Genomic DNA, 15,664 nt, shown 5'->3' with positions numbered 1-15,664 from the left:
CTGGATCAGCTGGATCCCCATAAAGGAAATGTTGCTGTCAAGGTATCTGAGCTTTAGTTAAAGAAAAGTAAATCCCAATGAGGATAGGCTAAAGGGGGTTGGTTAAATTAATAAAAAAATTAATTTCCAAATCTTAGTGAAAGCACACAAACACAGTCCTTCTTATCTATATCTGATTCCCTTTCAGGCAAGGCCGGCTGACTATTCAAAAGATTTTCTTGCTCACCAAGTTCCAATATCCTTTCACAAGCACTGGAACATTGACCCAGTAAAAGTATATAATATATGGTTGGCACCGAGCAGGAGTCAAGATTGGAAAGAAAGAAAATATATAAAGGAAGATCTTTGATTTCTTGTTTTCTTCTACCTAAGGACTTCTGAAGAGATGCTGCACAAATTCATACTTTATGTAGCTGTGATCAAATTTGTGAAAGTTATGCGATTTCCGTGGCCTCTTCACGTCATAGACAGCTATTCTGTGTGACTGATCAACGCTCAGCATTTTCACTTTACCCCATAACATCAGAGAAGGATAAGATGCTGGCCATGAATATATGGTTGCCCCGCCCCACAAAATGGCTGTTTCCATACTTAAAGTGGTGAGGTGGTTACTGTTGATGTTTGTTATGTATCAAAGTGTCTGCCATAACAGCTGTCTATCCTTAAAGAACCTTAAAGTAGGTACAAGCTTTATTTAACCTGGGTAGGTTTGCTTTTGATTTATTGCTGCAAGTGACATGAAATTTTGCTTAAGACACTATTATATGGGTTTAGTTATCAGGACATGTGAAGAAAAAATTGTTCTTGTTACCCTGAAAATTTGGTGGTTGTATTGTTCAACAAACAAATTTCTTTCTTACAATGTAAAACACTAGTCAGCTGTTGGATCTAATACTCTGAGCTGTACCAGTTAAAAATCAAAACAAGAAAAGAGCTGAAATCTGGATGCTTGAGGTAGGATTTCCACACTTCTCTCCCTCCAGCTTCAAATGTATTCATTGTAAATTAAAAGGTCACATGTCTTAGATTATGTACATGTGTGAAAATGTTTGCACAAGATTGTTTATTAATACATATTTTAAAAAATGTTTTTTAGGTTTATTGACTTTTCACTGTTATTATACCAGTGAATACAGATACATGACAAGCCGTCTTACATACCTGCTGATCGTAGTTCTTCCTACAGTTTATAGTCCACTCTTGGGGACTGCTTTTTCTAATTAAAACTGTTGTGTAATGTAATTGGAATCACAGTCTCATATGTCATCTGCTTAGTGCTGGCCATCTGACTGCAAGGGGGGATATCAAAACCGCAATCTAAAGAAGAAAACTGTTTTGTGCATAAAGTAATTTTAAGGAATATGTAAAGGATACATGTTACAGAGCAACATTTCTGTAACCCCTGATGGAAGACTTCATAACATACAGTCTGCCCCAAATACACAATGTTTTGTTTTTCACAAGCACTCATACATGGAACTGGAACTAGATCCACTACACTGCCCAGGACCTAGAAGGCAGTCAAAGAACTATAGTATTCATAAGGGGTTTCTGCCATTACATCTTCCCTTAAATGAATCTTACCTTTTTCTTTCTAAACATTTTTGTGGTGATTATAACAGACTCTAACTGGTTGCAGTAATGGTTGTTTAATTACACCACAAAAGAGTACTTGAAATAGCCAAGAACAAACATAGCCAGGTCTGCATGACCTGATTCTCTGCAGCCACTGTTTAGTTTACCAATGAGTGTATTTGTTTGAGATCAGTAGCATTGTTTCATAATTGCCCTATGAAGACTCATCCATGTCGAAGTGTCCATGTGCTGCCTTTTGTGAGACTTATTGACCTATGTCAATAGCTGAATTTCATACGGACATGCACATTCTGCTTATTTACTTATTTGTTAAAAAATACAGCTACCCCATGAACATAATATTAATATACTGAAAATTGATAAGTATGCACAAACATCCCAATTTTAACATTACCTGCGTATAGCGCTGTGTAATATGTTGATGCGATATAAATCCATTTTAATAATAATAACTGCAGGCTATGATCACACGTTGTCAGGCTTGTCATGTTATGCCATATCTGTATAATGCTGGAACCAAAGATCACCTTGTTTAGGAACATTACTTTTTAAAATCAAATGTGTTGCATTTCTACTTCTGTTACTGCTAATACCTAAGCATTATGTTCTTTATTGTAGATTTTATGAATTTTTGGCAGTAAAACTATATTTTCTTATTTTTTAGTTTGTCATTTTTGTTAAGTAACTTGTTATTAAAAAAAAACATATTCACAGGTAAAATCATTTACATTTTAATAAGAAGCATAATAATGAAGTGGAGGTTGAACCTGGATTCCATCTTATTTACCTTTGTATAATTGTTGAGATTCCTTTTAATCTTTGTATGTGTATACAGAGGTTGAAGGGGCTTTTTCCAGCTATAGAATATATAGTGAATCTGTTTAAAGATAAGTAAGCCAACTAGAATACAGGTTGGTTTCTCATGGGAAACAGTTGTCTAGCATTTAAAAAATGTTGTTTGTCATTTTAGAATATCAGGTGGTTAAAACAATCAGGGTCATGATGTAAATAACAGAAATTACATATATTATTCATTTACCTGTTTTATCCAATAAAGAATGTGAAATGCAGGTGCACAGCAAAAGAAACTAAATCTGGTGAGCAGGAATGATCTGTCAATTTTCTCAAAGTTGTTTTTATTGAGAAGGTTTATTTTTTCCGTGGTGAAGCATTAGGCTAATTTTTTTCCATCTGGTGAAAATGCATCCAGGGATGTTTTCTTGTCATTCTCGTTCTTGTTTTTGTGTATAGAAAAATTCTGTATTGGGGAATTTGCATTGTCACCCTATTAAAGGAAGTGTCACTGACTGACTCCCCAGGTACTTTTATAAGTATAGGCAAGGCAAATTGTAAAAAAATGAAAAGAAATGTAAGAGGCCATAAAAAAAAACAGACACAAAACAAGTCCTCAATTTTACAGGAAAGCAAGATGGTATACAATGGATTCAAAAGAAAATGAGGATTGACAGAAGTTCAGGTGCGGGTCAACAAGACGATATATGGCTCAATGGCTAGCATTCTTGCCTTTGCAGCACTAGCAGTTTTGAATCCTGGCCAGGACTCTATTTGAAAGGAGTTTGTATGTTCTCCCTGTGTGTGTGGGTTTCCTCCGGATACTCCGATTACATCCCACATGCCAAAAACATACAGTTAGGTTAATTGGCTTTCCCTCAAAAATTGTCCTTAGACTACATTAATGACATATAGCTATGACATAAGATTGTGAGGCCCTTTGAGGGACGGTTAGTGAAATGACAATGGTCTTTGTAAACACTGATTATGTCAGTGCCATATAAATACTGGTTAATATTAATAATAGTAATACCAATAATAATAAAGATGTGAGCCATCAGCTTCAGGTGCCATACAGAATGATTTGAAAGGTCCTAGGGGACTTAGGGGAAAACAGGTAACCCCAGGTAATTACAAGCATTAGGGCCCTAAGCCAATAAAATAAGATGGTAGATAAATGGTAAGTAATATTTTGTCTGGGTCCCCTGGAAGGTAGTAATACATAGTTGGAATATTCTTGCCTAGAATTGTTTCTTTTGTGATCATTTCCATCAAAATGAAATAGGGAACCCACAGACCCACATCCACAAAAAAACATTTTTACTTCGGGAATAAATTTTATTAATTTATGGTGTACCATATACCATTTCAAAAGAACCTTATATTTGACTTCACTGAAAATCGTATTAATGGAACCATAAATAGCAGTTTTCCAAATGGTCCCATTTATAGGCAGCCGATGTTTGTCTCTCAGTAACGTGATATAAGGGTTGGAGGTAGTCTGCTGCAAGTAGGGAGCAATAAACATGGGAAAGCATGCCCTTATCCAGAGAGCCATTACCTCATATGGTCTTAAAAGATATGGAGGAAAGATGGGCATCAGTATTTGTGGATCTTCAATTGCAGATGTTTGAATAGTGCAGATGGGGGACACCTCATGAGTTGAAAAAATTAAAGAGTGGACCCCCCTGAAAGTAGTATACCTTTATGATGTAGCACAGATAAGCTTTAAATATTGTGTATATTTCTACTTGAAAAAGTGCTAAATGCTGTCAGAGGCCTGCAAAACCAACATCCCCAGGACATGTTCTAGCTGAAGTTGATTCTTCGTGACTTGGCAGTCATCTTCAGATCTGCCCTGATGATTGGTGCCTGTTGTATTCTTAGTAGGATCATGTTGATACGCAGGGCCCTTAATTAATTTAAACTAGCAACAGGGTTGTTAACTACGTCATTGTGATCACATGCAGACTGGAGAAAAATAAAAGCCTTCCACCTGCAATACCTGTGATACATTCCTGCTGAATTGGGTCTGGCCATCAGTTGCCTCCTGTCAGGAAAGAGTCAAACAGCAGACATGTAAGGATAATATATTCTTGAATGTTTAATACTGGTTTAATTAGGACAGGAAAATGTAATCCTAATTTTAAATGTATTTGCTCTAGTAAGTCTCCTCTAAAAATTATACTGTTTTTAGATTTTCATCCTTACCAGATGCGCAGCTTATTTGTACATTTAATGCACCATACAAACAATATTTGTTTCACACAATCTTTAACAGTATTACAGATTTTGTTCTTAAGACCAGACTCAGGGACCACAGTGCCAGAACATAATTATTCTAATCTGCTTTCTTCTTATTTTCTCAGACGCAATCTATCTATTAGACCGTGTCTATTAGACAGAGTGCCTTAAAGAACATCTAGATTGACTACACCATACTCCTTGCATTTTGTATTGTTATGTTGTTACTTATTGTTAAAGTGTGTTCCACATCTGTATTTGTAATTACATTAAAAATAAAAACTTTCTAAAAACCATCTTGTAAGCAGTTTATATTACTGTGACACTAATTTTTTTTTTTTTAATTATTAGGAATGTATGGTAAAAATAAGCAGCTGAAATTTCAAGCCAGCCTTATAATGACCGATATAATGGAAAATTGAATTTTTTTTTATTTTTCACATGATTTTTATTCTGGATATAAAAACTCCTATAAACGCTATTAATTTGCTGACATGTTTATTATCATAGAGTTATGTTCATAAGTTTACAAGGAATTGATCAAGTCTTGGCTCTTACAAGTCTACATGTTAGACCCCTGGGATAACAAAAGGAGAGATAGAACTGTAGACAGTCCTGAAAAAAATGGGGAGTTTGTTTGATACACTGGAGACTAAGGTAAGGCACTGTGTAAAACCTTGAGGCTGTGCAGTGTTTGATGCATAACTGTACTTTTTTTTAACTTTTTATTTTTGCAATGAATCAGATTGACAAATACCTTGGTGTATATTAAGAAACATATATCAACATATATTGATGGGGGGGGTTGGGGTTGGGACTGATTCCATGGCTCCATTCAGTAGGTGGAGAGGTGGAGGTGGTATTTCTTGCAGGAGAGATTATTTACATGGAAATGAAGTTGGAGCTAGTCCCTAAGCCAATGATATTGTAGACTTCTAAGTTTGAGAATATATTTGCAAACCTCTTTCCAGAATGACCCCAGATGGGGGCATAACCAAACAATATGTATCAGAGTTTTGTCCCGTTTGGAATCTCCAACACTTGTTTGCAACTGAGGGGTAACACTGGTGTAGATACTCCAGGGTACTGTAGCATCTGGAGAGGTAATTGCAGTTCATCCCGATAGTTGGCTATCAAGGCCCGGATATCTGTACTTTGTAGCCTTTGTCTACCACCTTTAGTGAAGAATAATGAATAAGATGTTATGGTAAATTCCTAACCTGCACTGGGTAAGTAACAAAAGTAAAGAAATTTTTGGCTGCCTTACACTTTCTGCAACAGATTTTAGGCACAATACACTGAATTTAGTATGCTTAACCTTTTGATGTCTTGTAAAAACTTTCCAATTCTAATGTTAATTTTGTACTATACTTTCAAATACATGTATAACATATCCTTTCCAAGGAATGTCGAGCCCTAGTTTGGTCAAAATGTATATGGGCTTTGGTAATAACTCCTAATGAGACGGTACAGGTCTCCACAATTTCATCTAATATTCCCATACAGACCTAACTTCTACTGCAGTTGACCACTTTTGGAAGATCGTACATACAATATGGTTACCTCAAATAACATATCAAACACACCAGAAAGGGTGTGTCTACCTAGAATCAATAGCTAAAGTTAGGAAAACCAACTAAGAATTTTTTGCAAAACCCCAAGACAACTACTAGGTCTTGCTGTCCTGATTCCTAAGTGATGTCAGCAGCCCCAGTAGACTCAGTCAATCAAGAGTAATCCCCTTTTCCAGTTGCTACACATGTTTTGTATGTGGCCAGCATATATGGCCTTTTGACTACTACATGATGTACACTGTTTGTTTCTGCACTGTCCTAGCTAAACAAGGGGCTTTTCTGGAAGCTGGGAACATGAATTCATGTTGTAAATGAAGGGAAAGGGGCAAAGTAGCTGATCCATCACAAACAAGAATTTGATAATCCAGAAACAGTTATATTTCTGCAAAACCTAAATAGCTCAGAACATGGGAAAAAATAAGTTAAACGTGCGACGATATGCATTTCTGCTTTAAATTTCTACTTTAAAGATGGAGAGTTATTTTGCCAAACTTAATTTCAAAGGGAAATAGACAATTTCAGTTGTCTGAAATGTATTCACAGTTAGCCTTAAACATCTCCATGTGAACTACTTAGGTGTGGAAGGAATGGATCAATAATTATATGTTTTAGTAGGATTTATTATTGAACCATGCTGGAAATCTTATATAACTATGGGAGGAGACTGGCCAACATTTCCTATTGTCTGTGATTTATACTGTAGGCAAAGATATGCCACACAGCACATGAAGACCATAGCATGAAAGAACAAAATATTCAATTCTTAAAGCAGACTCATAATTTGGTTAAAAAATGAGCTATTAATAACACCACCAAAGTAAAAGCTGAAACACAAATTGTAATTCTTAAAATAGATTATTCTTAGAACAATGGATAGATTATTAAACTGATAAATGAATTCAGAATTCCAATCATTATTATGTTTTTTTTATCTTTTGTTGTATATGACTTATTGCCCTCATCTATGAGCTTCCCACATATGAAGGTGGCTTGGTTTCCACTCTTTGTTGTACTAGGGTCCTAGGTTTGAATCTTATCCAGGACACCGTCTGTATGTCCTCCCCATGTTTGTGTTGATTTCCCTGAGGTTCTTTGGTTTCCTCCCTCATCCCAAAAACAAACTAGTAGAATAAATAGCTTATCTCCACAATTGACATATGGTTATGGTAATGACATTAGATTGTGAGCCTTGTGATGTACAATAAGTGACATTACTATGGACATTGCAAAGTACTGCATATTATGTTGGTCCTATATAAATACAGGTTGAAAGTTCTACCAACATTTTAGCAGGATTAGTTAGGTGTACCAGGTGCATAAATACAGAATTTACTGAGCCTCATGTCATCACTAATTTTCTTACCTCAACTACAAAACTTGACATATAATCAGACTTGTGAGCAATGCAGAAAACTCCCTTTGCACTGTCATATATCAGGCCCTACTTGATAGATCACCTTGTGACAGAAAATGTACACCAGCAGCCTATGTATCGAACTCCAGAGCTTGCAGAAACTTTTTTAAGCATATAGGGAGTTAAACTATTTTCATTTCTTCAGATGTAATTTTTTTAAAGACACTTACAGGATAATAGAATGAACCATTTTACTGTGATCAATTTACAATTTCTTTGTACTGTGCCTCAAAAGCAATTGTAACAATTTGCAATTGGAAATATATGTGTTTTATGTCTTCCTATTATAGCCAATAACATTTTATATTCTATAAAATTAGAATTTGAGTTAAATTTCTTGAGCATAGCTTCTTGATTTAACGACACAAAAAACAATGACTTTTATTTTTTAGCAAAGTACTGCAAATGATCCTATCATACAAGAATGTAAGGAAGGATTCCTCATAGGTCTAACAAAAACCCAACCCAAGATGTGAGCTGAAAACTAAAAGCTGAAAAGGAGGTCTGGCTGCTCCTGTTTGATTCTGAGATGTTCCTGAGATTACCAGTGAACCCTATATGTACATATCTACCTACCTGAACTGCCATATCATCCACAACTGAGGTCCTGTTCCCAGCAGCACATAATGCACTTGGAAATGCATGCATTACCATACTGCACATACGTTTATGTGCTGCGTTGTTATTCTTTCCTAATAGCACTCTAATTCCTCTTCCTAGCACGCTGCACATTGCACTTTTGTGAACTTTGTGCTTTGTCCTGCATTGGAAAACTCATTCTTATGTGCTGCCCCAACGCAAAGAGTTTTTAAATACATTTCACAAGCAGGAACAAACCCAGCATAGCCTAGTGGGAACTCAGAGTAAACTCTCCACTCTAAAGAACTTCAAGAAAAGAACCTTTATAGCTTTCAAATAAAAAAGATTCAAGTAAGCACCATCATTGATCATGAGATCACAGACTTTTGTCCTGAACAGTTTTTAAAAGCCCTGTAAAAAAGAAGCTGAATCTCTAGCTGACAGTGAAATATTTTCTAGAAGCATTTGACATTTCCAGATATGAAAGACAGCAAGTCCCCAGCTGGGTTCTGTGGTTCCCCCTGCCTACCTTTACGTCATTACCAGGGAGAGATGCAGCAGAAACCAAGAGGAATCAGTGCCAGAAGGGGACAAAGCTCCCAGTTTACTAAAACCACAACAATTTTACCTCCTGGGAATAAGTCATTTATTTTTATCATTGTTCTTATAATTGGATTTTCTTTATACAATAGCAAGGTCATTTTAATATATTTTATATTTTTCGCATAAAAAAAAATTTAGATACCAACCCACAGTATTTACAGCTGATCTGTAGAACTTGTTGGGGAGCAATGAAGAAGCTTACACCAGCCTCTTTAAAGTACTGTTGGATAGAATACAAAAGGAATATTTTTGGGGAAGAACAAAGGCCTACATTTTACAACAGTTTTTGTGTTATAGAAGTAAGGAAAGCGCTACAATCAAAGAGACCAAATCATAGACATAGTCATTTACAATACAGGATAGTAAAAGAAAGGCAGAGTACAATGTTATTGATTTCCCCTTTACAAAAGACGCAATATCCAACAATACAACTGAGTTGACAGATGCTGGAACTGTCAATAAATAGTTGTGCTCAATAAAAACTTATTTGTATAATGGTTTTCTGTGGCTTTTTTTGTATAGAGGTAATTGAAATCGTGGCTATGAATAAAATAAAATACATGTGAACCATAAGGGGCCAAATCATCTAAAGATGTTATTAAAAATATGTGTAGGACAAGCCAAGAAAGGATAATGAAACTGTTATATCATGTCTATAATTCTTTAAAGCCCACAAAAGTTGATGAGATGATTGGAAAACCTACCTCCCAAACATTGGATGTCAGTGAGCTCCTGGAAGATGTTCCTGAATGTCAGGTGCTGTTATTTTATTTTTATTATTAGTAGTAGTAACGGTGTTTATATAGTGCCAACATATTTGCAGCGCTGTGTATTAAATGGTTAATGCTCACACTTACCAGTTACTGTGACTGACACACACAGCACTGTAATAAAATTTCATTGCACTATTGGAATTAAATAAATTTAATTAAACTGCCCATTAGGTTCAATTTTTCTATTTCTTTACTTGTGGCTAACCCGTCAGAATAACAGAGGGGGGGGGGAGTGCTTAGCATATAGATGGATTAAATACTAGCAGTAAACTTTAGCATATGTTCTGCTGTATAACTAATTTTTTTTTTTGTAACCCAGATTTTAATTTCCCACCTTCTGTATAAAGAGAATAAATAGCGGAACACTGAGCAGTATGGTAGTTGTTTAAGTGGAAAAATGTTCCCTGCCAAACTGCCTTGTGGAATTGAGAGGCAATTACTAATGTTATTTTCTGTTTACTGAATATTCCAGCTACACAATTTCCCATTTGATGTCTAAGAGATACCAGTTTAATTTTATGGGTGAATGATTCATTCTTATATTAGATTGGAAAAAGGGACATATTGTATTTAATAAGATTCAAAAAAGCCCTGATATAAACGCACTGTACAATTCCTGACTTCCTCTCTGGAGGTACCTGATAAAATTTGGTGGAGTTCCAGAAGATTACAGCAGCTGCTGTCTGCAGAATTAGCAGTGATTCAAATCCATTGTCTGTGTGTGTGGTGATTTGTTTTCTCCATTGAGAAGTTGGAATGCCAAACAGATTTATAGAAAAATTATTGTTTTGGTAGGCATTCAAAGGTGTAGCTACAAAATAGTGTTGGAGAATGTTGGCGGTATACATAGACCAATTCTATCCTAAACTCAGGATTATCCCATGACATGCTGCCATATTGGCAGCCAGTGCTTGCTGCTAAGTATTTAGGGAAAAGTGTAGTACGCAGGCAACCTCTCCATTGGCAATGCGGTTGCTGACAATGGGAAATGTATTGTGGTTGTAATGTGCCTAGGCAAATTCACTCATGCTGTCTGCTTTGCACACATAAATCTGGTGGTAAACAAATATCTTAAGAGCTACCGTGGCTTGCTAGATGCCACCCCCTTCAGCAGATCCTAGGCTGTAAAGAATGTTCTTTTGGACCTTCAGAGACAGAATGTTCTCCAATTCCACAAAATGATCTGTGCTATGCACAACATTGAACTCTACATATGCTGAACTGTCTGTATGAGCAAAGGAATGTGGTAACTGACTAAGGCACAAAAACAGGGTGCTTGGGTTTCTTTAATGCAGGGCAGTAGGAGCATTGAATGCAGTACGTGGAATAGGTGGAAGACTCTAACCCTTTGACTTGCAATGGTGGAGATCTTAGTAGAGTGGCACTTTTATGGGGACTGTCCACTGCACTGCAAGGTAGAGAGAGGTGTGAGCTACATGGAGTGGATGAGAGGAATCGTTAGATATGGGGCTAGAAGGTGATATATGTCATATGTCTAGTAGATTTTTTTGGGGTCATGTTGAGTACCAGAAAAAGGATGGAGACCTGTAGTGGGGGGCAGATGTACTGTATGCTTCCTTGTTTTTGCAGTTACTAGTATATTGTGGATATCAAACAGAGAGATCACTACTAGATAGCCTCACTCTTAAACTCTTGATATTGCTCCAATATCAAGAATGTTTCAAGCCTTTTAAAAGAAACATTGTGCAGCCACCTCAGAACAGCATTTTCCTGTAAGGTGTATACATGTGCTGTATATCATCATCTCATCTTCAATTTACCTCTTTCCTTAATCCTCCTTTCTCTCAGCCAACACTGCCAACAGCATCACTACAAGCTGTGCCAGCTTCAGCCTCTTGGACATGAAGGTCAATTTTTCCATGAGTGCAGGGAGTTAGAAGATCAAAAATGGCAGATGGTAGCAGCATTTTAGAGCATGACAAAAAAGAGAAGTAATTAAACTGCTGACCTAATAGATTATGGAACCAAGAAATTAGATGTTCAGTCATAATTTTCTAAGTATGCTCCAAGATCCTTGTCTTGGCAACCTTGAGCGTGATGTTGGAGAGAGTTCAATGTGGAATTGTTATGCCAAAATGAGCCATGTTTTCTACCAGCAGTGTGGAGCAATCGCCATTTAATAAAATTAATTGGTGCCTAATTGGTAACCTGTTTGTTTCAGGCACCTGCACCACAACCATAAACTGCACAATTAGAGATCAACAGAACAGAAAAACTGATTCAGAATTGTCCAGTGCTATCCAAGGTTCCTAAAATTGGCTACAAAACTATTTTTAATAATTGTTTTCACCTAAAATTATCTTTTTTAAACTTTTTAAAAATTATATATAAATACTTCCAATTAACATATAAACATTCCATGACTTGATAAGCTACTCTTCTATATATAAAAAATGTTGTGAAAGGTCCACTTTAAGAACAAAGTGCTTGGCAGCAAAAATCTAAAATCTGTGGTTCTACATTGATATTCTCTTCTCTCCTTTCAAATTTTATTATTTTTGTAAGGATAATGTTTTTATATCCTAAACAAAATCATAGATTTAAAGATCACATGATTTGCTTTCTTTTCCTCTGCAGTAAGTTTGTGGCTGGTGGGACGGAATAAACTGCACCAGTTTCCTTGCAGCAATAGAAAGGGCAGAGCTTATTGTGGCTTTCAGATTCTGCCAAAAGTTCCTCCAGCAAATGCTCAAAATCCTATTGGGAAACTAGATTTGAAAAAGATGCTCTGTCAACATGTGAAAGTCATGATGAGTTTTCAGGGAGCAGCCCGTTTCAAATTGATGCTAGCGACCGCTTTTTTAATTATTTGGGAATAAAAGTGAATAAAAGAATTTACAATTTACAGTCAGTGATTTTGATTTTTTTTTAACTTTTTATTTTATTCTTTAAGGGGTCAGTTTTCTTAATTCCCAAGACTTAGATCTGTCTAGATGACACAAGCCTATGTTCTGGAATACATTGCTTGTAAAGTACATTTAATTTACAAGTAGACCTAGATATACTGGCTGATTAAGAAACTGCATGATGTTGAAGGATCACTGTTCACTGTCCCGGTAGATTACAGATTTGATTATACCATGTGTCTTCAAACCGCAGCTCTTTCTATGTTAAATGAACTCCATGGGCATGCACATTTATTTTGTAGTAGCTATTTTTCTAAATCCAGAATGCAAAAATGGATTCCTTTATATCAATGTTTGCATCAGATTAGGATTCAGTAATGTAATAAAAATATGAACAAGGTTCTAAAAAGATATTCTTGTTGTTGGCCACCAGTAGAAGGATCTTAGTCTTCATGTAAAGTGTGTCATAAAGTCTTTATTAACCACATTTTTTTTGATCTGTCAAGCTTTGTTGCCAGACACAAGTGCAGCTTCTCTGGGACATGTGACAAGGTAAAATTGATTAAATCCTCAAAACAACTTAATATATATACACGCATCAATTTCTTTATAATTGGATTTTCAGGGCAAAAATCTTGGTTTATATTCGAGTAGATACAGAAAAAAAAGCCTATTAGGTGAGGTAATAAATGTGAATCTTAAAATTACACCCACCATTCACTAGGCCATTGCATACTTTATGTGCTGCACTGTCTTTAGTCCATATGAACCTACTATTACCTTAAAGGGGTCACTTTGACAAATGATCCTAGTCATCATTTGCAAGTGTAAAATTAAAAACATTTAAAGAAAAAAAAAAAATTGTTTAAGTTTTTGGTTTCTTAAATGCTATTCTTGTTGTAAGAACAACAAATGTTTATTTCTTTTGGTGGCACTGGAAAAACACAAAAAAGCTGAAAAAAATCGGAAACATTCCAAACAAAAACATCAAAAGCGAATTTTAGACCACTCTTCCTTTGTCAGCTGCTCCAGGTCTCTCAGATCTGAAGGCCTCTGTGTTACACACTGAGCATGGAGAAAAGAAAGAAGGGCAAAGAATTGTCTTAGCATTTAAGAACCAAAATTATAGAAAAGCATGGATAATCCCAAGGCTACAAGTCTGACTCCAGAAATCTTAATGTTCTTGTGTCAACTGTGCACAACATTGTAAAGAGGTTTACAGCCTATGGCACACATGGACGAAAGAGAAAGATTGATGATATGTTACATCAAAGAAGTGTTTGAATAGTGGATAAAAAACCTCAATCTACTTCCAAACAAATTCAAGCTGACCTGCAGGCACAGGGTACAACAGTGTCAGCTGTTGAAATGAAAATGAAAGGGGAACGCTATGGCAGGTGACCCAGGAGGACCCCACTGCTGGCAAAAACAGAAAAGAAAAATAGAAACATAAACAAGCCAAGTGTGCTACCAAGTTTGAAGGTAAGGGTGCCAATAGTTTTGACCAGGCCAATTTTTACATTTTGTGTAGAATGTCCAAACTTTTTTGTGTTACAATGCCAACAAAAATAAAAAATAACTGTCAAACAAAAGTTTTGCCCATGAAAGTTTTTTTAAGTATCTTTACACAACTTTAATTTTTACATTCTGTAATAATACAATTAATTAAAAAATGATGCATGGGCTGAAAAAAATGTTTTCAGTGTGTCATATTATAGATGTTTGGCACATGAAGGCTCTTTCAAGTACTTTTAGGGCACATATTACAAAAAAGTCTGTGTATTTTACATTTTAAAAAACAAAGTTTTTTTTGCTAATGTAAGCTTTTTAAAGTGGACCTAAATTCAGAAGTTTTACTTTACACAAAAGAGCACCACCCATTTCAGTCTTGATCACCACGGCAAGACTGAATGTGAGGGCAGTGCCTCCTGGGATACCTACGTCACACATCCCCGAAGGCTCTTGGATGCTCCTTGTGTGCATACCCGATGTCTGGCATAGGCAGAAGGGGCATTAAGAGTTAGGATTAGAAAGAGAAGCCCATCTCCCACATGCACATGAGATTGTCTCACTTTTTTCGGGTGACATAGCAAGAAGACCGAAAATGCTGGCACCGGACACTTTCTCTGCGCCGGGACGAATAAAAATCCATCTGCGTTTTTATTTTGAGAAGTGGCAAAGTCAAAAATATGATATTCAAAAGGTATATATGACATTTGGCTTCCAAAATTCTCAGAAGGTTTCCATACTTTCAGAAGCATCATAGTTGTGATAGAAGATTCCTTTGATTATGCTGTGGAAGGCAAATTGTCAAGTATCTATGCTCTAAAAATGTTTATGAATATTAACCTAATGTTTGAACACCACCTACAGCACTAAAGATGTGCTCTAAACCCAAGGTCCAACCCAACTCTAACTCCTGGGCCCTGTATGGCTTTTCTCCTGCAGGGACACAAGTCTGAAAATGTTTTGGCTGACGTAGCTGAGCACTTGCTTGATGCAGGGACTTTATGGTGGATGCAACTAGTGGAGGCTGGGGTCCCTGATAAGGATGTAGATTAGAATTACCTCTGAACTAGGATAGGCAGTATAAGCAGTTAACAATGCTTTAGTCCATGTATTGGTAGTATTTTAAACCTTTTTGCCCTTATAATTTAGAAACCTTTTACTAACAATGTGTGAGTGTAGGGCATGTCCTTTCCCAGAAAATATTGATGCCTCAGGATTCCTTAGTTTGGAATGCTATAGCTCATAAGGACACAACAAGTCCTTATGATATGACATGAAAGTGTTTACATTCATTTATAGCAGTAGCTAACCTTTCAAAACATTTGCTATTTTTTTCATTCAGCTTGATATTAAAATATAATCTCCTATAATTTGTAAGGGGAAAAGCCAGAAGAATTCTGAACTGGAGGACGGTGGAAAATACTGAGAACCAGACGATGGTCTTTCTTCTGAGGCTCCTTAACCACCGGGCGTTACACTGATGTCTATATTTCTGTAGCAAAAGCATTACAGGTTTTCATGAAATTTTTTTTTTTAAATTGTAGACCTGTAACTTACAGAAATATGTCCCAATAGGGGTCTAGTAGATATAATGAATAGAAAAAATGTTTGAAACACACAATCATGTAAAAAAAAAAAATTACTTTTAATAAAATTAAAGGAAAAACACAAAATTCAGCTTAACCACCTTGCCGTTAAGCCCGAGCATGCTCT

The 15,664-nt window shown here is 36.1% G+C and overlaps 1 protein-coding gene across 1 annotated transcript in view; it reads left to right on the top strand.

The window, feature by feature from the left end:
* B3GLCT (beta 3-glucosyltransferase) overlaps positions 1-4,928 on the top strand; it is a 180,610-nt gene extending 175,682 nt beyond the window's left edge. Inside the window, exon 15 of the mRNA XM_072401948.1 lies at positions 188-4,928. Within this exon, the coding sequence (XP_072258049.1) occupies positions 188-349 (162 nt within the window). The 3' untranslated portion in view covers positions 350-4,928. The remainder of the gene's footprint in view (positions 1-187) is intronic.
* Positions 4,929-15,664: the final 10,736 nt, after the last annotated feature.

Source organism: Pyxicephalus adspersus, chromosome 1 (genome assembly GCF_032062135.1).
Source record: "Pyxicephalus adspersus chromosome 1, UCB_Pads_2.0, whole genome shotgun sequence".
NCBI classification, from domain to species: Eukaryota; Metazoa; Chordata; class Amphibia; order Anura; family Pyxicephalidae; genus Pyxicephalus; species Pyxicephalus adspersus.
This window is presented reverse-complemented; position numbering and strand designations above follow the sequence as displayed.